Below are 24,249 nucleotides of genomic sequence, written 5' to 3'. Positions count from 1 at the left end.
TGGTTTGTTTTTGCCAGTTTCACTGGCAGTGAAAACTCTATGCACCCTGCTCCATGGTACAATTCCCCACCAGGTCTTGCTGCAGAATTCCAGTGAACCTTTGTTGTGGCTTATTCCTCCTTTTAAAGTGTGTGTGGCGGGGGGGAAAGATATCCCAGCTCTGGGAATGAGACTTTACTGGTTAATTAATGAGTAATTTTCTCATTAAAGGGAGAGACATGCACGCACACACACACACACACAAGTTCCTAGTAATTCTGGCAATGCAAAGAACCAACCCATTGTTAATGGACAATAGGAGCCTCAGAGCTACAGCACCAGCAGCAATGAAAGATGAGATCCCACCCAGACTGGAGTCACGGTGGCTCTGGGACCCAGGCAACAGGGAATCTGGGACAAGCTACATGATGACTGTGTCTCAGCGGCTGCTTGGGGCTCGGGTCTCATGTTTGGGGGCAGTGTTGGGCTTCCTTTGCTTCTCAACGGTGCTGAAGGCAGCCCCTGAGTTCTCAGGTGAGTTTGTGAGATGGCATAGTGGAGAGTGAGGGTCAGTTGGAGGGAGGAGAATCTTCTTAAGTCTTAGCCCTGTTATCACTACCACTTCTTAGCAGACAGTGAATGAGCATGGGATGGGGTGGAGATGGGAGGATAATTTCCTCTAACTGTACACCCAAGAGATCAGATTCTCAGATCTAGCTAGGGAGAGGTTCCCACCAATGAAGATGCAGGGGTAGGGCAGGATTATATTTGTCAGAGGTGTCGGGGTGGCACAGTCTGTATTTAGTTCTGTGAGTCAGGGAATGAGTGACACAAACAAATACATCCTGCTTGAGTTCAAGCCGGCTGTGATTCACCAGCAAGACTATTCTCCATCTGACCCAGATCAGACCCCAAAGAAAACAATGCCTTCCTTGACCTGTGGCCATTCTGTGTCTGCTACGAATGGTCTAGGAGCAGGGTCTTGCCTGCCACTGATGCTGCAGGCCAAGTTAGAATGGTGAAGTCACAAAGCAGAAAATGAATTCCAGGAAGATCCCTTATGTGAGATGAGAATCAATGAGGCTTTAACCCCGGTGACATTTCCTCCCTGCCCCATGGAGGTTTGGGCATAGAACGAGTGAGCTGTGAGGCACAGAGACAAAGCCCAGCAACCTTTAGAACCCATGTGTCATAGTGTGACAGGGACCTTGAAAAGGGAGTTGAGTCCAATGCACCTGTGACTGGCCAGTTGCCTCCCTTTTGGGCTTAAGGGAAGGCACCTAAGGCTGTGGGGGAGGAAAACAGGAAGAAGCAGGAGAGGGCTTCCTCAGAACACAGACAGAAGGAGCAGAGACTAGCCCCAGAGAGAGAGTTGTAGGAAGCCTAGATGAGGGCAGTAACTATGGCTGCTGGGGTGAGTTCTGTGGAAAGCCATGGAGAGGACTTACTAGATCTGGAGAACCCTGCCAAGTTGTGGGAAAGTTACTGCAGAGGCCCCTGAAAATGAGGGGAAGAATCAGCTTGGTCAGTGTGTGCTGGGCATAGGGGTTCTGGAGGGAGGTTCCCCTGAGCAAAGTGGGGCACACAGGTGAGGAGCCCTGGGGCCTTGGAACCCTGAGGAGGGCCCTCTCACAGGACATCTGACTTGGGGCTACAGGAGAAATCTGAGTCCCAAGTCTTCAAAGGACAGAGCAAGGCTTCATGGCTTCAAGGCTCATGGGAGAGCAGCAAGTCTGGGAACTCTCAGGTGGAGAAGCGTGAGGCCCTGGGGCAAGGGAATGGAACTGGGACTGAGTGGTTAATGACTCGGGTGAGCGATCTGGGAACAGAGATCTTTGTATAGGATTGAAGAGCTGGTGCATGGTAAGTGGATTTTACTTTGGAGTTTTGTTTTACCATGAAGGATCCGCAGACTGTTGCCCTATCTATGACTAAAAGGGTTTGCATTTGCCGCAGAGGGACATAATATTCCTTTGTGTGGGTGACACTCTGGGGAAACTGAGGCAGGCACAGCCTGACCCTGGAGGGCACCCCAGTGGGGGCAACCCTGTGATGCCATATGTATTTAGGACCCTCATCTGAGCAGTGTTTTGCTTCTGTGAAATGAACAGGATGAAATGAGGGGTCAGGTAGAGCATAGCCACAAATGGAATCTCTGGCTGGGATGAGAGAGCTGGAATTTTTCATTGTGCAGGGGTTCAGATGGGCGGTGATTTGAAGTCTAGTGCCTGGATCTGAACCAGCACCCTTGCATTGCAGGTAGTCCTTGGGGGCTGTTTACACGTGCTTCAAGGTCCTTTCATGGTACTGGAGTAGCAGATAGGGGTTTCTTAGAGCAATTAAATGTCTGGCCCTAGAATTTATGAGCCCAGCTAAATGTACCACCTCTGGGCCCAATGGTGCTGAGCACCCAAACTCCTGTGACTTCAGTGAAGCCACATCTGTTTATGCAAGTAGAGAAACTGGCCCTACTATGTGACCATTACAGCATGTGACATTTCTTCAACTAAGCTCAGTCAACCCCCAACTCAGCCTCTAGAGATTTGTGCCTAGCCAGAAAGAGCAAAATGTTTCCCCCCACCTTTGTCTGAAGATTTCTGGACCAAAAAGGGTTTGAGTGAAACCCAGCCACTTCCCATTTTGTGGTAAAATGAAACCTGCTGTGTCTTTTTGGGTTTCACAATAAACAGCCCTGAGCTAGTAGCATAATAAAGTGAACCCCCGCCTTTCATTAAACCTAAGCATCTTGTAGAAGCACTAATGCAAATCAAGATGTTACTTAGAATAACAGATGGGGCTGCAGTAAGATCAGAGGAAATGACTTCATGAGGCAGAGTTATGGTAAATTCATAACCACGAGAAGAGGGACTGAGTCACTGGAACCTTGAGGCAGGAACAATTCCCTGCAAGCCCTGTTCCTTAAAACAAATGTATGGACTGAAGTCTGTTTAATTCTAACACTCCTAAACAATGTACCCCAATCCGCCCACATCTCTGGAAGCAGAGGCTGGATTCTGGTATTATGCAACATATCACGTACCCACGTTCCACCAGTGCCCTCACCAGCTTTGGCCTCATTTCAGATTTCATTTTAAAATAAAAGTTTTTAGTCATAATGGTTGTAAAGAAAGTTGCTGAACTGTCAGGACAATCATTGCTGGGAGGTGCCAGCTACAAGAGAGAGTGAGAGCTGGGAGCACACTGCGGTATTGGATTATTTTTGAATGCTTGGGGTCTGGTACTTGAAACTCCTAAAATCAGCTTAAAAATCATGAGACTAAAGAAAAGCCCAATACATTTTTATATATATGTGGATTATTAGATGCCTATTGAGTTTTCAGCATTTAGGGTACCCTCAGGTCATATTTTCAAGCTTTTCTCCATGACCATCAGGGCTAGAAACTTACTTAAAAAAAAAAAAGCTGAGAGTTTCATATAGTTACTTGACTCCAGGAATTGGAGCTTTAAGAAAGCCATCAAAATTCATGAAGCTCATGATAAAATCATGAGAGTTGGCAACAATTAAGTTGTCATTGTAAGCTCTGTTGGCCATTCTATATACATAGCAGTTTAAAGAACAAGTCAGGACTATGTATGGCAGGCTATCAAGCAATGAAATCTCTTTTGTTTGGGCCACATTTGGAGGTGATGTGGGCTGCCAGAAGTATGACATGCCCCCCGCGCTGGATCTGTGAGACCATTTGAAGTACAGTTCCCAGAATGCTCCTGTTCTAAGGAACCTAGGAATTCCAAACTGGATCAAATATGTAGTTCATCTAGTCCAGTGTCCTCTCCAACAATGGTTGGTGCCAAATGCTTCAGAGCTGAGTAGATAAAAATCAATGATTTAAAAAAAAATTTTTTAATGGATTTTTTTGATAAAATGCTTTTTGAGGGAAAAAACCTATCTAAAGATAGTTTTAATTAAGCTAGATGCAGGGGATGATAGCTCAGTGGCTTGAGCATTGGCCTGCTAAACCCAAGGTTGTGAGTTCAATCCTTGAGGGGGCCATCTGGGGCAAAAATTGGTCCTGCTAGCAAAGGCAGGGGGCTGGACTCCATAACCTTCCAAGGTCCCTTCCAGTTCTAGGAGATTGGTAATCTCCAATTATAAATCATGGAACAGGGATTATTAATTCTATAGTATGAGAGAATATGTTAATGTAATGTATAAGAGAAGTTTGTAAATGAGTTCCAATAGTTCATGGATTAGGGACCCAATTTTATGGGATTCCAGGGGCTTCTGTGCAGATTATTTAGGTTTATCTTTCTGTCTAACCAATGGGACTCAGTGCTCAGTCTAGAATATCCCATCAGAGATGCTTAGTTTTGCAGTTCTCAAACTGTGGATTTGTGTCTCCAGAGATAACATGCTTGTTAACAGCAAAAATGTTTTAAAATAAATAAATAATATATAGAGGTGAGAAATAACAGACCTCAACACTATTGTCCCTCTGCAAATTTGTGTACACAGAAACAATCTCTTACCTCTCTCTAAAAGTGAAAAGTTTCAAAAAGTTCAATGAATAGAAGATTGTTGCGGCAGAATAGATCTGGACAAGGAGAAGAAGTTTGGAGAGAAATGTGAGAAGGGAGGGACAGCCAGTAAAAACAAAAGTGAAACTGTTTGAGCAGCATATTCCAGAAGTCTTGAGGTCTTTGAGTGTAGCCTTCATTGATTTGAGATCTACCATACCATTCTCTTACTAGAAGGGAAAACCTATCATGGCTGCAGGCCGTAAAAGTTTGGGAATAAGAACCTGTGACGGAGTAGGGAGTGGGGCAGATTTACCTGGGAATGTTGTGTGGGAGTTTTATTAGGACTGTCTGCATTTGTGATGGGATACCAGGGTGTGACCTCACTTGAGGGATACCTGAGCATGTAACCTGAGCCCAGGAGGGGATTGGAGCCAGGTGACACCTTTTGCCAGGGAAACTGGACAAAAGCTGGAGGAGGAGCCAGAGGGAGGCAGGGTGAGACTGCTAGAGGGGGGTTTTCAGTCTGGAGCTGGCTGGGAAAATGGAGGGAGCCCCAAAGCTGGGGTCTAAGCTCCCTGCCCCCCACCCTTGGGACTTGATTGAAGGGTCCAGGTTGTACCTACAAGCTCTGTTTGGGACTGTGTTCTTGTCGTCCAATAAACCTTGCGTTTAACTGGCTGACTGAGAGTCATGGTCAATCACAGGAATTGGGGGTGCAGGGCCCTGACTCCCCCCACACTCCATGACAGAACCATTCAAGAAATATGTTTGCTGATGATGTTTTAAAGAAAGTCACAGCAGTGAACTGGTGGAAGTCACTTAAGCACTTGGATTCAGAGACTGTTGAAGTGCTAATCTCACTTTTAACAGCAGTAGCTTAGTCTGCCGGTGTAGAAAGAATATTTTCTTCCTTTGGACTAATTCATGCCAAACTGAGAAATCGCTTGGGACCTGGAGAAGCAGGAAAGCTTGTTTTTCTTTTCCAGATTATAAACAAACAGGAAAATGAAGGTGAAGACAACTGAGTTAGCTGCAGAAGCCAATATTTTAAGTTTCTCATATTTCCTGGTTGACATAGTTGATTTAATTTTTTTTTTTTAAATATTTCATTTAAGTATTTTAGTTAAAAACAATTTTAACAAAAACAAACCTGATTTTAAAAAACTTGAATGTTTAACTAAATTCAAAAATTCATATGCTTGTTTTGTTAAAATATTATATGTTTGCTATTGAGGAAAAAAATCCAGAATACTTAACATTGTTTTAGTTAAATAAAACAATTTAAATGTCTGTCTGGTGACGTTCTCCTCCTAATACAGCATAGCAAGAAAATTCTCCAAATATTAGTAATTAACCTGCTGAACTGGGGATAGTTCACCTCCCAGTTACTTCATAAATATCTGCTTCAATTACCTTTGGTAAATGAAATAACCAAACAATCATTCATTTTCTGATATAGCTGTAAAACTAATCTAAAAGTTTTCAAAATAAATCACTTAAAAATGCACAGTGTACCTTCTAAAAATGAAACCTATATCTATTCTGAGTTGTGAAGAATATGTATTAAGGGTATAACAACCAACAAGAATGTGCTTTTATGTAGAAATCCATGATTAAATCAAGTCTTCCTGACTAGTGATTTAAATCACGATTTAAATCAAATCCACCCTGCTTCAGAGGATGGTGCAAGAAACTCTGCAGTAGGTGGTTGGGTGGTAATCTGTCCCCCACGGAGATCTCTTCCTGATCCCTAATAGTTAGTTAGAGATTGTCTTAAATCCTGAAGCAGAAAGTTTTATATCCCTTCCAATATTCTAGTTCTTATCATTAATTCTGATGTTTGCATAGTCTTGTTATATGTATAAATGTCCAATCCCTCTTTGAATCTTGCTGTTTAAGGGTTTTTTATAAATAACTTATGGGTCTAGTTCCTGAATAACTTTTTATAGCAAATATAATAATAATATGTGCTCACTGGGCCAAATCTTCCTAATGTAAGCACTCCAACGGCTGGAGATGGGACACTAGATGGGGAGGACTCTGAGTTACTACAGATAATTTTTTCCCAGGTGTCTAATTGATGGGTCTTGTTGGCAGAAATCCACCTCCCTCCTCCCTCTCAGTTCCCAGACACAGTTTGCTGGAAAATAACAGTCCAGAGTCCAGTCTGCAGGCAATTCGATGGGTTTATTGGGACCAAGGAAGCAAGCATACTCTGAAGCCCTTCACACCAGTCGGGATATCTCTGTGCGCCAACAGTTTTTTCCTCTTCCTCTCCCCCAACTACAGTTCTATATGCTGATAGAACCCCCTTCTTCTCCTAACCCCTAGCTTTGCACACCAACAGAGCTCCCTCTCCCCCTCTCCCCTCCACCTTCTTAGCAAAATTAATTACATTTGTAGTGCCTCTCCCTTGGTACCACTCCTTTCAATATATGGTTGTGTTCCGTTCTGGATGGTATTGAGTCTAGGGGCAATGAGACTATCTCTTTTGTACCTGATGGGAGGGTGTCATAAATAGAAAGGAAAGGGTAACAACCTTTATGTACGCAGTAATATAAAATACCTCTTGGCCAAAGGTACAGAATCACTTACCTGTAAGGGGTTAATCAGTTCAATTAACCTAGTTGACACCTGATCAGAAGGACCAATGGGGAAAGAAGATACTTTCAAATGTGGGGGGAAGGCTTTGTTTTTTCTCTTGTGTATGTGTTCGCTCTTGAGACAGAGAGAGGGACCAGGGCAGAAAAAAACATCTCCTAAAAAGATCCTGAAATGATACATATAAAATCATAAAAATTGTAAGTAATAGCAAGAAAATGCATTAGATTACCTTTTATTTTAGCTTGTGAATTTTCCCTATGCTAAAAGGTAATTTTATTCCTGTTTTGTAACTGGGAAGCAGAATCAGAAGGGAATCCTCTGGGTTTTAAATCTTTTTATTTACTCTGTAAAGTTATCTTCCATACTGAGTTTACAGGTGTGATTTTTTCACTTTTTTAAAAAAAAAATTCTTCTTTTAAAAACCTGATTGATTTTCAGTGTCCTAAAAACCAGGGATTTGGTATGTGCTCACTTTATTAATCTATTCGTTGGTAAATTATTCTCAAGCCTCCCCAGGAAAGGGAGTGAAGGGGCTTGTGGGGATATTTTGGGGGATATGGGGCTCCAAATGGTCCATCTCTGAATGTTTGTTTAAATCACATGGTGGTGGCAGCAATACCATCCAAGGACAAGGAAAGGAATTTGTGCCTTGGGAAAGTTTTTAACCTAAGCTGGTGGAATATAAACTTAGGGTGTCTTTTATGCGGGTCCCCACATCTGTACCCCAGAGTTCAGAATGGGGAGAAAACCCTGACAGAGGAGTATGAAGCAGGGTTTTTTTTGGCCATGGTCATTTTCTTGCAGACTTTGTGTCTCCTCCTTATACTCTCCTGCTGCTCAATTAGCCTCTTATCATCTCTTGTCATTGAAAGCCAAGGCTACCCGCTTGGGGTGGGAATGGGAGTGCAGCCTTGTGCTTTCACTTACATTCTCTTGCTTGCTTATTCAGCCTGTTTAAACTAAAAGCAAGGCCAGAAGCAAGATTATTCTTGTTTAGTCTCTATCCTATTTATTTCACATTCTCCTAACAGGTCTCATCTACATGCCCAGGGTCTAACAGGTTGCTGTATTTGGGGTCAGGAAGGAATTTTCACCCGGGTCAAATTGGGAGAGATCATGGTGGGTTTTTGCTTCCTCTGCAGCATGCAGTCCAGGTCACTTGCTGGTTTGAACCAAAGTAAATGGTGGATTCTCTGTAAATTGAAGTCTTTAAACCAAGATTTGGTCACCACAAAGTTGCATTTTTTTTGGTGAATTTACTATTCGACCAAAAAATGTGGCCCAGTTCTAGTGCAGCTACACTGAAGTCAATGGTCCCCAAGGGCCAAATTCTGTGTTCAGTTACACCAGTGTAAATCCCTAGTAACCTGTTGGCTTCAGGATTTGGCTCATAGGCCAAGTACATTGGTGCATTCTTACACCTGGGCTGAATTTGGCCTGGTATGTTTAAAGTGCCCCAAAATTATTGCGCTTGATAAGGTTGACTTACATAGTTGGGAAGAATAAGTCCATCCACTACAGGAATCAGTGGATGAATGTCTCTGACCAGGATTATGCAGGAGGCCTGGTTCATTGATTCCAAGGTCCAAAGGACCATTATGATCATCTAATCTAACCTCCTGTATAACACAGGTCAGAGACCTGAGCCAAAATAATTCCTAGAGCAGATCTGTCATAAACAGATGGTTAAGGGTTAATGCCTCTTTTACCTGTACCCTAAAGTTCAGAGTGGGGAAGGAACCTTGACATGGTGAGCAGTGGTGAGGGATTTTTTAGGAACCAAAAGCCAGATTTTTTTTTCCTCCTTTGAGATGCTGGGGAAACAGTGAAGGAGAGATAGGTTTTTCTAACAGGGCTTTATTAGAAAGGATTTCCAGCTGGGCTTAGCTGGAGGGTAATTAACAGTTTGCAAAAGACAAGTTACAAACTGGTTTTTCTGGTTTCTTCTCATTCTGAGAAGTCCAGTTAAAAGCTGTGGGTTTGTTTTTTTTTAACCTCGCAAACCAAGACAGCTCAGACAGAGCAGGGAAACATGTCAAGCAAGGAAAAAAAAAAAACATACTGCAGGAGCTGGAATTAGCCAAACTCGGGGCTGAGGAGAAACAAAAGGAACATGACAGACAGATGGCCAGAGCTGAGGCTGCCCACAAAAGAGCTGAGGCTGCCCACAAAAGATGTATGGAGGAGAAACAAAAAGACATGGAGGCGAGAGAAAAAGAAGAGAAAGCCAAAGAGGCTGACCACCAGAGCGCTATGGAGATCCAGAGAGAGGCCCACAAGCATGCCCTGGAATTAGCAAGGGCTAAGCAGGAGTTACCAGCCAACCCTAACAACCCTTCTCCAGGTACTGTTTCCCATCCCAGAAAATTCCCCACCTACAAGGCAGGTGATGATACTGAGGCCTTCTTAGAAAATTTCAAAAGGGCCTGCCATGGGTACAGCATCCCTACAGACCAGTACATGATAGAGCTGAGGCCACAGTTCAGTGGACCCTTAGCAGAGGTGGTGGCTGAAATGCCTAGGGAGAACATGAACGATTATAAACATTTTCAAACCAAGGCCAGAATCAGAATGGGGATAACAACTGAGCATGCCTGTCGGTGGTTTAGAGCCCTAAGGTGGAAACCAGATGTGTCATTTACCCGACACGCCTACCACATTGGAAAGAATTGGGATGCCTGGATATCAGGAGCAAGTGCTAAATCTCTGGAAGAGCTGTCCTTCCTAATGCAAATGGAGCAGTTCTTAGAGGGTGTTCCTGAGGAAATAGAATGGTACATCCTAGATGGGAAGCCCAAAACGGTAACCGAGACGGGAGAGATTGGAGCCAAATGGGTGGAAGTGGCAGAAAAGAAAAAAACTACTAGCAGTTGGAGAGAATATCAGAGGGGGCCAACCCAAACTAAATCCTATCACCGGGGACAACCCAAGGCCCCACCTACAACCCAAGGAAAGCCCCAGACACCTTATTGTCCCACCTCACCAGTCTCCAGCAACCCACCTCATCCCAGTGACGAGTCAGCTGGGCGATGTTTTAAATGTAATGAACTGGGACATATAAAGGCCAACTGCCTCAAGAACCCCAACCGAGTGCAGTTCATTACACCACCATCACACCAAAGATCCCCAGGCCCAGATGCCTCTCAAATACTCTCGGAGCGAAGGAAAAACTTGAGAGTGGCTGGAAAAAAGGTTATCGCGTGGAGAGACACTGGAGCACAAGTGTCAGCTATCCACCAATCCTTAGTGGACCCCAAATTCATCAACCCAGAGGCCCAAGTGACAATTCACCCATTCATGTCAAAATCTTTAAACTTGCTTACAGCTGAGTTGCCTGTCGGGTACAAGGGCTGGTCAGGAATGTGGACTTTTGCAGTCTATGACAATTATCCCATCCCCATGCTACTGGGGGAAGACGTGGCCAACCATGTGAAGCTGGCCAAGAGGGTGGGAATGGTCACACGCAGCCAGGCCAAGCAAGCTTCCACACCCATCCCTGTTCCTGAGCCATTCACCAGGGCCCCGTCTGTGTTACCAACGACCCAGACAGAGGTGGTGGAACCAGATCTTCTACCCATGAATGCTACAACCATAGTGAATCCAGTCCCAGAACCAGAACTGACAAAGCAACCAGCACCAGAACCATTGCCAGCACTGACTCCAGTGCTTGCAAACCCATCTACAGCTCCAGTGCCAGAGGGCACCAGTGGGCCTGAACTGACAGAAGCAGCAGACAACCCTACCCAAGAGGCTCAGCGAGAGCCTGAAATATTACATAGTGCACCAGTGGAGAGTGGTTCACAATCAGTGAAAACAAACCCATCACCTACATCGCTTCCACAGGGACCAAGCCCAAGTCCACAGTCTAAGGAGCAATTGATGTCTCCAGCATCAAGGGAACAGTTCCAGGCTGAGCAGGAAGCAGATGACAGCCTTCAGAAAGCTTGGGTGGTGGCAAGGAGCACCCCACCGCCTCTCAGCTCTTCTAACCGATCCCAGTTTGTTGTAGAACAAGGACTTTTATACAAGGAGACTCTTTCTGGTGGACACCAGGAAGACTAGCATCCTCAAAGACAGTTGGTAGTTCCAACTAAGTACTGGGTAAAGCTCTTAAACTTATCCCATGATCATCCCAGTGGTCATTCTGGGGTGAACAGAACCAAGGACCGGTTGGGAAAGTCTTTCCACTGGGAGGGAAAGAGCAAGGACGTTGCTAATTATGTCCGGTCTTGTGAGGTATGCCAAAGAGTGGGAAAGCCCCAAGACCAAGTCAAAGCCCCTCTCCAGCCACTCCCCATAATTGAGGTTCCATTTCAGCGAGTAGCTGTGGATATTCTGGGTCCTTTCCCAAGAAAGACCCCCAGAGGAAAGTAGTACATGCTGACTTTCATGGATTTTGTTACCCCATGGCCGGAAGCAACACCAGGGCTAAAAGTGTGTGCCAGGCATTAGCAGACATTTTTGTCAGGGTAGGTTGGCCCTCCGACATCCTTACAGATTCAGGAACTAATTTCCTGGCAGGGACAATGAAAAACCTGTGGGAAGCTCATGGGGTGAATCACTTGGTTGCCACTCCTTACCACCATCAGACCAATGACCTGGTGGAGGGGTTTAATGGGACTTTGGGGGCCATGATACGTAAATTCGTAAATGAACACTCCAATGACTGGGATCTAGTGTTGCAGCAGTTGCTTTTTGCCTACAGGGTTGTACCACATCCCAGTTTAGGGTTTTCACCATTTGAACTTGTATATGGCTACGAGGTTAAGGGGCCATTACAGTTGGTGAAGCAGCAATGGGAGGAGTTTACGCCTTCTCCAGGAACTAACATTCTAGACTTTGTAAGCAACCTACAAAGCACCCGCTGACACTCTTTAGCCCTTGCTAAAGAAAACCTAAAGGATGCTCAGGAAGAGCAAAAGGCCTGGTATGATAAACATACCAGAGAGCGTTCCTTCAAAGTAGGGGACCAGGTTATGGTCTTGAAGGCGCAACAGGCCCATAAGATGGAAGCGTCATGGGAAGGGCCATTCACGGTCCAAGAGCACCTAGGAGCTGTTAACTATCTCATAGCATTCCCTATCTCAACCCTAAAGCCAAAAGTGTACCATGTTAATTCTCTAAAGCCCTTTTATTCCAGAGAATTAAAGGTTTGTCAGTTTACAGCCCAGGGAGGAGATGACGCTGAGTGGCCTAAAGGTGTCTACTACGAAGGAAAAGGTGATGGTGGTTTGGAAGAGGTGAACCTCTCCACAACCCTGGAACATCTGCAGCGGCAACAGATCAAAGAGCTGTGCACTAGCTTCCACCAATGTTCTCAGCCACCCCAGGATGGACTGAAAGGGCATACCACTCCATTGACACAGGTAATGCTCACCCAGTTAGAACCCCACCCTACCGGGTGTCTCCTCATGCCCAAGCTGCTATAGAACAGGAGATCCAGAACATGCTACAGATGGGTATAATATGCTCATCTACCTGTGCATGGGCATCTCCAGTGGTTCTGGTACACAAACCAGATGGGGAAATATACTTTTGCATGGACTACTGTAAGCTAAATGCTGTAATTCATCCCGACAACTATCCAATGCCACGCACCGATGAGCTCTTGGAGAAATTGGGATGTGCCCAGTTCATCTCTACATTAGATTTAACCAAGGGGTACTGGCAAGTACCGTTAGATGAACCCGCCAAGGAAAGGCCAGCATTCATCACCCATGCAGGGGTATATGAATTTAATGTGCTTCCTTTTGGGCTGCGAAATGCACCCGCCACCTTCCAAAGACTTGTAGATGGTCTCCTAGCAGGATTGGGAGAATCTGCAGTTGCCTACCTTGATAATGTGGCCATTTTTTCTGATTCACGGGCAGAACACCTGGAGCACCTGGAAAAAGTCTTCGAGCACATCAGGCAGGCAGGACTAACTGTTAAGGCTAAAAAGTGTCAAATTGGCCAAAACAGAGTGACTTACCTTGGACACCAGGTGGATCAAGGAACAGTAAATCCCCTACAGGCCAAAGTGGATGCTACCCAAAACTGGCCTGTCCCAAAGTCAAAGAAACAGGTCCAATCCTTTTTAGGCTTGGCTGGATATTACAGGCAATTTGTACCACACTACAGCCAAATCGCTGCCCCACTAACAGACCTGATCAGAAAGACACAGCCAAATGCAGTTAAGTGGACAGATGAGTGTCAGAAGGCCTTTAACCAGCTTAAGGCAACACTCATGTCTGACCCTGCGCTAAGGGCCCCAGACTTTGACAACCCATTCCTAGTAACCACAGATGCATCTGAGCGTGGTGTAGGAGCAGTTTTAATGCAGGAAGGACCGGATCAAAAATTTCATCCTGTTGTGTTTCTCAGCAAGAAACTGTCTGAGAGGGAAAGCCACTGGTAAATCAGTGAAAAAGAATGCTACGCCTTTGTGTATGCCCTGGAAAAGCTGCGCCCATACATTTGGGGACGGCATTTCCAGCTACAAACCAACCATGCTGCACTAAAGTGGCTTCATACTGCCAAGGGAAACAACAAAAAACTTCTTGATAGAGTTTAGCTCTCCAAGATTTTGATTTTGAAATTCAACTCATTTCAGGAGCTTCTAACAAAGTAGCTGATGCACTGTCCCGTGAAAGTTTCCCGGAGTTAACTGGTTAAATTGTCCTTGGAATGTGAAAAATCTTGTAGTTTTACATAATTAGTAGTATATGTAAAGGTGCATGTGTTTTATTAATCTGTTTATTCTAAAGTTCTAGGAAGAAATCACTGCCAGTGTGGTTCAACCCTGTCTGAGATTTGGGGTGTGTGTCATAAACAGATGGTTAAGGGTTAATGCCTCTTTTACCTGTAGAGGGTTAAAAAGTTCACCGAGCCTAGCTAACATCTGACCAGAGGAACCAATGGGGGAACAAGATGTTTCAAAAGGAAGGAGGGAAGTTTTTCCTTTGTTTTTGAGTTTCAGTTTCAGCCTGAGTCAAAAAGATCAAGGAACCAGCCTCTTAGAGTAGTAAGTTTTAGAAAGGAATAAATAGTTTTATGTTTATTTCTTTGTAACCTGTCTTATGCAATTAGAGGTAGAATCAAATTGAGTATTCGGGTATTTTTTTGTGTAACTAAATGTGTGCCCAGGGGAACATCCTCTGTGTTTTGAATCTGTTGTCTGTGAGAGTAGCTGGTATGCTAATCTCTCCCAGAAGGTTTTCTTTTACCTTTCTTTTCTTTAATTAAAAGCCTTTTTCTTAATACCTGATTGATTTTTCCTTGTTTTTAGATCCAAGGGGATTGGATCTGGACTCACCAGGGATTGGTGGGGGAAAGGAGGGGGGATGGTTAATTTCTCCTTGTTTTAAGATCCAAGGGGTTTGGATCTGTGTTCACCAGGGAATTGGTGAAGTCCTTCAAAACTACCCAGGAAAAAAAAGTAGTGGTTGGGGAATGGTGGCAGCAATACCAGATCTAAGCTAGTAATTAAGCTTAGAAGTGTCCATGCAGGTCTCCACATCTGTACCCTAAAGTTCATAGTGGGGAAGGAACCTTGACAAGATCTCTTAGAAAAAAATATCCAACCTTGATTTGAAAAGGGTCAGTGATGCAGAATCCACAATGACATTTGATAAATTACTCCAAGGATTAATTACTCTCACTGTTAAAATTTACACCTTATTTCCAGTCTGAATTTGTCTAGCTTAAATTTCTAGCCATTGAATTGTGTTAGACCAGGGATCGGCAACCTTTGGCATGTGGCTTACCAGGGTGAGCACCCTGGCAGACCAGGCTGGTTTGTTTACCTGCCATGTCCACAGGTTCAGACAATTGCAGATCCCACTGGCTGTGGTTCGCCACTCCAGGCCAATCGGGGCTGCAGGAAGCGGTGCGGGCCGAGGGATGTGCTGGCTGCCGCTTCCCATCACCCCCATTGGCCGGGCCAGTGGGATCCGCGATTGCCTGAACCTGTGGACATGGCAGGTAAACAAATCGTCCTGGCCCACCAGGGTGCTTACCCTGCCGGGCCGCATGCCAAAGGCTGACGATCCCTGTGTTAGACCTTTCTCTGCTAGACTGAAGAGCCCATTATTAAATATCTGTATCCCAGGTAGGTACTTGTAGACTGTGATCCAGTCACACCTTCACCTTTTCTTTGTCAAACTAAAAAGATTGAGCTCTTTGAGTCTATCACTATGAGGCAGGCTTTCTGATTCTTTAATTGTTCTCATGGCTCTTCTCTGAACCCTCTGCATTTTATCAACATCCTTCTTTAATTGTGGGCTCCAGAACTGGACACAGGACTCCAGCAGTAGTTGTACCAATGCCAAATAGAGAGGTAAAATAACCTCTCTAGTCCCACTCTAGATTCCCCTGTTTATGTATTCCAGGATTACATTAGCTCTTTTGGCCACAGCATCATATTGAGTGCTCCTGTTCAGCTGATTATCCACCACAGTCCCCAAATCTTTTTCAGAGTCACTGATTCCCAGCATACAGTCCCCGAGCCTGTAAGTGTGGCCTGCATTCTTTGTTCCTAGATGTATACATCTACATTTAGCAGTGTTAAAATGCACATTGTTTGCTCGCATCTAGTTTACCTAGTGATCCCGCTCTTTCTGAATCAGTGACCTGTCCTTGTCGTTGTTTATTGCTCTCCCAATTTTTGTCTCATCTGCAAACTTTATCAGTGATGATTTTGTTTTCTTTCAAGGAGGGCTATCGAGTAATTTTAAAAACATTAATTGCGCGTTAAAAACATTAATTGCGTGATTAATTGTGCTGTTAAACAATAACAGAATACTATTTAAATATTTTTGATGTTTTCTACATTTTCAAATATATTGATTTCAATTACAACACAGGATACAAAGGGTATAGTGCTCATTTTTTATTTATTTTTGATTACAAACATTTGCAATGTAAAAATGATAAAATAAATATTATTTTTTCAATTCTCGCATTACAAGTACTGTAGCATAACCTCTATATCATGAAAGTTGAACTTACAAATGAAGAATTATGTATAAAAATAATGACTTTGTTTTTTAATGCAATGTAAAACTGTAGAGCCTACAAGTCCACTCAGTCCTATTTCTTGTTCAGTCAATCGCTCAGACAAAGAAGTTTGTTCACATTTGTGGGAGATAATGCTGCCCGCTTCTTGTTTACAATGTCATCTGAAAGTCAGAACAGGCATTCGCCTGGCACTGTTGTAGCCGGCATCGTAAGATATTTATGTGCCAGATATGCAGCATTATCTCACATAAATGTAAACAAACTTCTTTGTCTTAGCAATTGGCTGACCAAGAACTAGGACTGAGTGGGCTAGTATATGCTAAAGTTTTATATTGTTTTGTTTTTGAGTGCAGTTATGTAAAAAAAAAAAATCTACATTTGTAAGTTGTATTTTCATGATAAAGAGAATGCACTACAGTACTTGTACTTGTATGAGGTAAATTGAAAAATACTATTTCTTCTTTCATTTTTACAATGCAAGTATTTTTAATAAAAATAATATAAAATGAGCACTGTACACTTTGTATTCTGTGTTGTAATTGAAATCAATATAATTGAATATGTAGAAGAACATCCAAAATATTTAATAAATTCAATTGGTATTCTATCGTTTAACAGTGTGATTAAAGCTGCGATTAATTCTGATTAAATAGTGATTAAATTTTTGTAATTAATTGCTTTAGTTAACTGCGATTAATTGACAGCCCTACTTCCAAGTCATTGATAAAAATGTATCTTCTGATTTAAAAATCTATTAATGTAACAGTAGTTCTAATCCTAGTACTTTTTAGCATCGGCAATGCTGTTTGGACTATACTACCTAGAATCTGCAACAAGAAGTAATAATTATTAACGTTATTTATAACCTATATAGAATCATAGATGTGCTTGGCACTTTACAATATAGATAAAGATTGAGTCTCTGTCCCGAAGACCTTACAATCTAAGCTGGTCATCCTGAAAAATAATACTCTCATACGTAGTCCTAATGGCTTCAATGGACTGCTCATGCGCATTAAGTGAAGCAGACTCATACATTTTTGTACAATTGGACCTTTGTGCAGATGAGACAACAGTGAGAATGTGAATTAAGAGGAAGGAAGCATGCGAGAGAAGACGGTGTGATTATGAGTATACGTGCTTATCTAGAAGGGAATATGACATGCTTACCACTGTGACTACGCATCAAGATGATGAATTTTTCTAAAAATAAGCAATATTTTGGGTTTGTCTCTGTGCTCAGTGGATTTTTAGCTGTGCAGCCACGGTTAGTGTGTTTCCTTACAAAAATTAAACCCCATGGAGCGTGGTGTTTTGTACATATCTTTCTTGTTATAGAATTCCAAGCACCCTGCATGTTACAGAGAAATGCCAACACTTCTTTGGATGCTGAATCCTGATGTTTTGGCAGTTTTGGGCTTTTAGATTCACTTATCACAGTGCATTTTCCCCCTTGGTGTATCAATGACACTCCTCTGCTAGGAATTATTACTGTTGCTGGTTAAGCACCTTAGCAGTAAGTTCTAACTTGGGTGGGCTATTGTTTTGTATCTCATATCAGAACCCTTCTCCACCAATCAACTTGATCCCTTGGTTCTGTCATTTGCTTGCCACCTACACTTAAGGTGTATTTGCTGAAGTGCCCCAGAGGCACACTCTGACTTGTGATTCACTGGTGGATGGACACCAGTATTCTGCTGGCTATTGATGCATTGCTTGTGACATGAACTCGTGCACTGTGTCTAGCTTTTGATGGAGAGATGCCCACATTAATTTACAGTAATTGGGCTTTTGCAGGCAGTGGCATAGGGAGACCAACTGACTGAATGGGCTACAAAGAGTGGACCCAATGGGGGAAATTGGCACTGCCATCGTCTGAGCCAGCCCTGTCCTTTGGCTCAGTGGAATACTTCGATCTTTGGGGCTGTCAGTCTGTCTTGTTTCACAGTACTAAATTAGATGTTAAAGCATAAGGCACCAGGCTGGGAAATAGGAACCCTGGGTTCATTTTCTGGCTTTGCCACCACCACCTTGCATGGCTTTCAGCAAGTCACTCTATCTCTCTTTGCCTCAATTTCCCCATCTGTACAATGGGAATAACTACACTTGGTTTCCCTCACCCTCTGTTTGTCTCATCTCTTCAGATCATAAGTTCTTTGGAGCAGGGGTTGTCTCTTAGCAGGTATGTGCAGTGCCTAGAACAAATCAGACCTGATCCTAACTGGGCCCTCTAGGCAACCATATTCTACACTTGAACCACTGTACTCTGTGGGGACCCTTGAAGAGCAGCACTTTTCCAGGATATGAATGGTGCTCTGTGGCCTTGTTGATCCTGTCCACCTCTCTCTGTGGACACCAGTGCCCCAAGAGCTTCCCTCTTTTGACCTTGTTGGGTCAGCACTGTTCTTTCCTGGAAACAGCACCCGTTCCAAGGAATGCCATTTCTTCCCCTCAGGAGGAGGTGGGCTTTGCAAGGATCCCACCAAAGCTGTTGATCCGCTGCCCTCTTGGCTGCATTTCCATCCTCCTCCCTTCCTTTCTTGTTTTCTTCTTTGTAGTTACATTAAGATGAATGAACCAGTTGTGAAACCCGGAGGCCCTCCAGGGACAGATTTCAGATGTTTATTCTTCTCTTACCAATGAAAACAGAAGGAAAGAAAATGATCAAAATATCTGCTGCTGTGTCCAAGTGTATGATTAACCCTGTGGGGCCTGGAATGAGTCTGCATGCAGGAAACCCTGTACTATCAGGAGCTCTGACTCCAGATGTCAAAGGGTTAGTGTCAGCGCTGAGTACTGGGAAGGTAAAAGAGGCCATTGTACAGCAGAGCCTGGTACCAGGGTTTCTGGATGGATTCAGAGAGCATGTGTGGATACACTCGGTGTGGATGGCAGCTCCTTCCCCAGATAGCTGGATGTACACAGCCCTGCCACCTGGCTCTCCAGATTCTTCACCAGCTATGAATTCAGAGCATCTCAGACCAGTGACTGAAAAATAATCTGGTCAATTGACTCCTTTACTCAGAGTCATAAACTAGGCCAAGTGTTTCTGAGATTTTAACTCTTTCTTGTAAATAGAGCCGGCTCCAGGCACCAGCTAAGGTAGCAGGTGCTTGGGATGGCCAATACAAATGGGCGGCATGTCCAGGTTTTCGGTGGGAATTCGGCAGCGGGTCCCTCAGTCCCTCTCTTCCTCTTTGAGCTGCCGTCGAAGTGCTGCTGAAGAGGAAGAGAGGGAGTGACAGACCCGTCGCCGAACTGCCACCAAAGAATGGAGTGGCCCGATTGAGCTGCCGCCTATTGGCTTTTTTTTTTTTTCCTCTGCTTGGAGTGGCAGAAAACCTGAAGCCAGCCCTGCCTGTAAAACTGCAGTGCTGCCTGTTTGTGGCTCTCTAAGGCCTTGTCTACAAATGTCTAGTGTAGCCAGTCTGGTGAGATCTGCACTGGAGTAAATAGTGCAGACTCCTGTAGACACAGATGCAGCTACATCAGGGGTTGCAATTCCAGTGTAGACAAGGCCTAAAACCTAGAAGGGATGCTGGCATTAGGTTGACCAATTCACTGCCCATCCTGGCTATTAAACCCCAAGCTCAGGCATGTGCTGTAAGTATGTAAAGGATCTCTCAGGGATAAAGCATAATCCTCCACCATTCTTCCCTGGGGCAGCACAGTACTGCCAGGGGAGGATTTCGGGGAGCTGGTGTGAGATCAGTATTCAAAGAAGGAGATAAGGGTGTGGTGGGGTCTGATACATCAGGAGTTTCATACAACCTCAGCAATTAATGGCCAGTGCTGGTATTGGAGGGCGTGGTTCCTTCCCTCAGCAAGCATCAGAGATGGGGAAGCTCCCTGCTAATCACAAGCAACGGGGGAAGGCAACTCACAGCCAGGTTTCCTCCCGCTCAACCTGGCTATGAATTTTGATGGGGGCAATATGATCAAATCTAGTCAAAAGCCCAGTACAATGTACCTTGGGCGGGTAGAGGGCAAGTCACTCATGGTCAGAGCGCTATGTATTCCATGATTCTTCAGCTGCAGCACTGGTCAGTGCCTTGCCAGAGAAAGGTACTAAAGATTGTAACTTTCATTATAAATAACCAAACCCACCCTAAAGGGTTTCAAAGAAAACCTGCCAGAATAAAATTGAGTGTAAGCGGATACAGTCTTGCCTTAGACAGTCTGACAGTCTTAAACAAGAGAGCTGAGCTGCAGTGTTAACTCTGAAACCCACTGAAGACCGCTTAAATAGGTTGCTATTTCACTGCTGACCCTTTTAAGCACAGACATCCAACTAATGTGCTCATCTCACAATCCCACTCCGTCTCCATCATCTTCCATGCAGCCAAAAGCCCCAGCTGCCTCCTCCTCAGCTGCCACACCTCCATCTTCTCCACTGCTGAAGTCTACATGGCAGTATCTACCACACACTGAGAACTGATCTTCAGGGGCTGAGTGAAATTAATGGCACGAAATAACCTGGTGCCCAGACTGGATTATATTCATTGTCATATTTAATGACATAAGGAGCTCCTGTTTTTGTAATTCACCTTCAGCTGTTGTGGAGTTTTCAGTCTGACACCTCAAGTTGTCATAGAAACCAAGAGACTTTTATACTGGATGTAGGCCCAACGCCTACACAGTATACCAGGCCTTGCCTACGATGGCTACAAAAAGCATAGTATCGAGGGGCATTGGAGCACCATTGAACGTGGGACAGTGCTGACTCTTGGAATGGAGCATATAGGTGTCTGTCTAAATACGTAAAAGCAGCAGAGAGTCCTGTGGCACCTTATGGACTAACAGACGTATTGGAGCATGAACTTTCATGGGTGAATATCCACTTCGTCAGATGCATATAGTGGAAATTTCCAAGGGCAAATATATATATGCGAGCAAGAAGCAGGCTAGAGATAAAGAGGTAGGTTCAATCAGGGAGGATGAAGCCCTCTTCTAGCAGTTGAGGTGTGAAAACCAAGGGAAGAGAAACTGCTTTTGTAGTTGGCAACCATTCACAGTCTTTGTTTAATCCTGAGCTGATGGTGTCAAATTTGCAGATGAACTGAAGCTCAGCAGTTTCTCTTTGAAGTCTGGTCCTGAGGTTTTTTTTGCTGCAGGATGGCTACTTCTGAATCTGCTATTGTGTGACCAGGAAGATTGAAGTGTTCTCCTACAGCTTTTTGTATATTGCCATTCCTAATATCTGATTTGTGTCCATTTATCCTTTTCTGTAGGGATTGTCCAGTTTGGCCGATGTACATAGCAGAGGGGCATTGTTGGCATAGGATGGCGTATATTACATTGGTGGATGTGCAGGTGAATGAAACGATGATCGTGTGGCTGATCTGGTTAGGTCCTGTGATGGTGTCACTGGCTTAGATATGTGGGCAGAGTTGGCATTGAGGTTTGTTGCATGGATTGGTCCAGAGTTAGAATTACTATGGTGCAGTGTGCAGTTACTGGTGAGAATATGCTTCAGGTTGGCAGGTTGTTTGTGGGCGAGGACTGGCCTGCCACCCAAGGCCTGTGAAAGTGAGAGATCTTTGTCCAGAATGGGTTGTAGATCCCTGATGATGCATTGGAGGGGTTTTAGCTGGGGACTGTATGTGATGGCCAGTGGAGTTCTGTTGGTTTCTTTCTTGGGTTTGTCTTGCTGTAGCAGGCTTCTGGGTACACGTCTGGCTCTGTTGCTCTTTTTCCTTATTTCCTCGTGCAGGTATTGTAGTTTTGAGAATGCTTGGTGAAGATTTTGCAGGTGTTGGTCTCTGTCTGAGGGTTTGGAGCAGATGTAGTTGTTCCTCAGTGCTTGGCTGTAGACAATGGATCGTGTGGTGTGCCCGGGATGGAAGCTGAAGGCATGAAGGTAGGCATAATGGTCGGTAGATTTTCGGTATAGGGTGGTGTTAACGTCATCATCACTTATTTGCACCGTGGTGTCTAGGAAGTGGACCTCCCATGTAGATTGGTCCAGGCTGAGGTTGATTGTGGGGTGGAAGCTGTTGAAATCGTGGTGGATTTTTCCAGAGTACCCTTCCCATAGGTCCAGATGTTGAAGAGGTCATCAATGTAGTGTAGGTAGAGAAGGGGAGTGAGTGGACGAGAGCTGAGGAAGCGTTGTTCCAGGTCAGCCATAATAAAAATGTTGTCATATTGTGGGGCCATGCGGGTGCCCATAGCGGTGCCACTGATCTGGAGGTATAAATTGTTATCAAATTTGAAATAGTTGTGTGTGAGGATAAAGGCACAAAGCTCAGCAACCAGTTGTGCTGTGGCATCATCACGGATACTGTTCCTGACAGCTTGCATTTCATCTGTGCGTGGGATGTTTGTATAGAAAGCCTCTACATCCATGGTGGCTAGGATGGTGTTTTCTGGAAGGTCACCAATGCATTGTAGTTTTCTCAGGAAATCAGTGGTGTCACAGAGACAGCTGGGAGTGCTGGTGGCATAGGGTCTGAGTAGAGAGTCCACATAGCCAGACAGTCCTTCAGTGAGAGTGCCAATGCCTGAGATGATGGGGCATCCAGGATTTCCGGGTTTGTGGATCTTGGGTAGTAGATAGAATAACCCTGGTCGAGGCTCTAAGGGTATGTTGATTTGTTCCAGTGTTAATGTAGGGAGTGTCCTGAGTAGATGGTACAGTTTCTTAGTGTATTCCTCAGTGGGATCTGAGGGAAGTGGCCTGTAGAATTTGGTATTGGAGAGTTGTCTAAATATGGGGTCATGAGACATGAAGTAGGGAGGTTCCCTAGGGGCCTTTTCTTCAGCCTGAGTCTGGCCACACTCGTGAGTGCCAGGATAAGGCTGAAGTGTGCATGGTAAGGGGAATTGAAAGTGGCCCTCAATGCTGTGCTGTGGCCTTGGTTGGCTTTAAGTCCTGTAGCTCTTGCTACTTTGGTGCCCTCTGAAGGTCAGATCCTGTTCCTGTATAGCTCACTGCCAATGATCCCCTTGACTTCAGTGGCACAGGATCACATTAACGAGGTCAGGGATCTGCATGGGGAGATCTACATGGGGGAATCTCTCCACATGGTCCTTCACTTGGTAGATCTATGTCATTAAATTAATCATTGCAAATGGCATGGACAACTGGAAGGAAGGTAATTGTAACTTACTCTGGTTTTATTTCCCTGTGTAGCTGAGTAGGGCCCAATGAGGGAGATATAGTATGAGTAGTGGAACTGAAAGGAGAAGATCAGGGTGAGGAACGACCCTGTGAGACCTGAAAATCTCAATAACTAGAACCAAGTTTTCATAGTTTCTGAACTTTGCCTCCTTGCTGCTTCTCTTGTTCCCAAAGAAACCACCACTGCTCTGTTGGCTGATAAGGAAAAGCTCCCTGACACAAGCCATGTACTTCAGACACAGGGCTGGAGCTTCAGTCATAGGGAAGTGCTTCTGTAGAAGCTTTCGTGTCAGACTGAGCACGTCATTCCCTGCTATAAAGAGCTGAATAACAGGATGAGGGGAAGGGGAAGAACCTAAAAATGAAGGGCTTAATTCTCCCCTTACACTACTGTATAATTCTGTGAATTTTGGTGGAGTTTTTCCTGATTTACTCCTGTGTAAATGAGGGCAGAACCAGGCCCAAGTCTTCATGGACATAGCCATTTCCTGTGATAGTCTCCTCAGGATAAGGCCTGGCTTACATTTTGTTAATGTAGAAGTGACCTTGGAGAGGTCTTAATGCAGATCCTTCCAGAGCAAACTTGATGTCTCTACAGTGCCCCAAGCCCTCTGCTCAGCTGGGGAGCCTGAGAACAATGTGAGGAACTGGCTGTGGAAGAGCTGGTGATCTGAACTCTGATTCCCCGAGTGCCAGTGCATTGTGTCTCTAAAGGCAACTAAATATTGGTCTATAAGTACTTGCCCATAATATATCTGATACTACAGGGCACTTTAATCTGGCAGGCAAAGGTATAACAAGATCCAATGGCTGGAAGTTCAAGTTAGAAAAATTCAAGTGGAAATAAGGTGTAACTTATGAACGGTGAAAATAATTAACCATCACAATAGCTCACCAAGGGATGTGGGGCATTTTCCTTCACTTGGCATCATTAAATCAAGACTGGATGTCTTTCTTAAAAATAAGCACGAGTGATTGGGCTTGAGGCAGGTGCTGCTGGTGAATTTCTGTGGTCTGTTATGAAAAATATTAGATTATGGCCTTAGAAGCAATGAATCTATGAACCA

At 44.3% G+C, this 24,249-nt stretch overlaps 1 protein-coding gene across 1 annotated transcript in view; it reads left to right on the top strand.

The window, feature by feature from the left end:
- The first annotated feature begins 227 nt into the window (after positions 1–227).
- The window catches only part of LOC127057001 (protein eva-1 homolog C-like), a 65,592-nt gene continuing 41,570 nt past the window's right edge, over positions 228–24,249 (top strand). Inside the window, exon 1 of the mRNA XM_050965561.1 lies at positions 228–513. Within this exon, the coding sequence (XP_050821518.1) occupies positions 264–513 (250 nt within the window). The 5' untranslated portion in view covers positions 228–263. The remainder of the gene's footprint in view (positions 514–24,249) is intronic.

This window comes from Gopherus flavomarginatus, chromosome 8, assembly GCF_025201925.1.
Source record: "Gopherus flavomarginatus isolate rGopFla2 chromosome 8, rGopFla2.mat.asm, whole genome shotgun sequence".
NCBI lineage: Eukaryota > Metazoa > Chordata > Testudines > Testudinidae > Gopherus > Gopherus flavomarginatus.
Note: the sequence above shows the minus strand (reverse complement) of the source record. Positions and strands in the feature narration are given on the sequence as shown.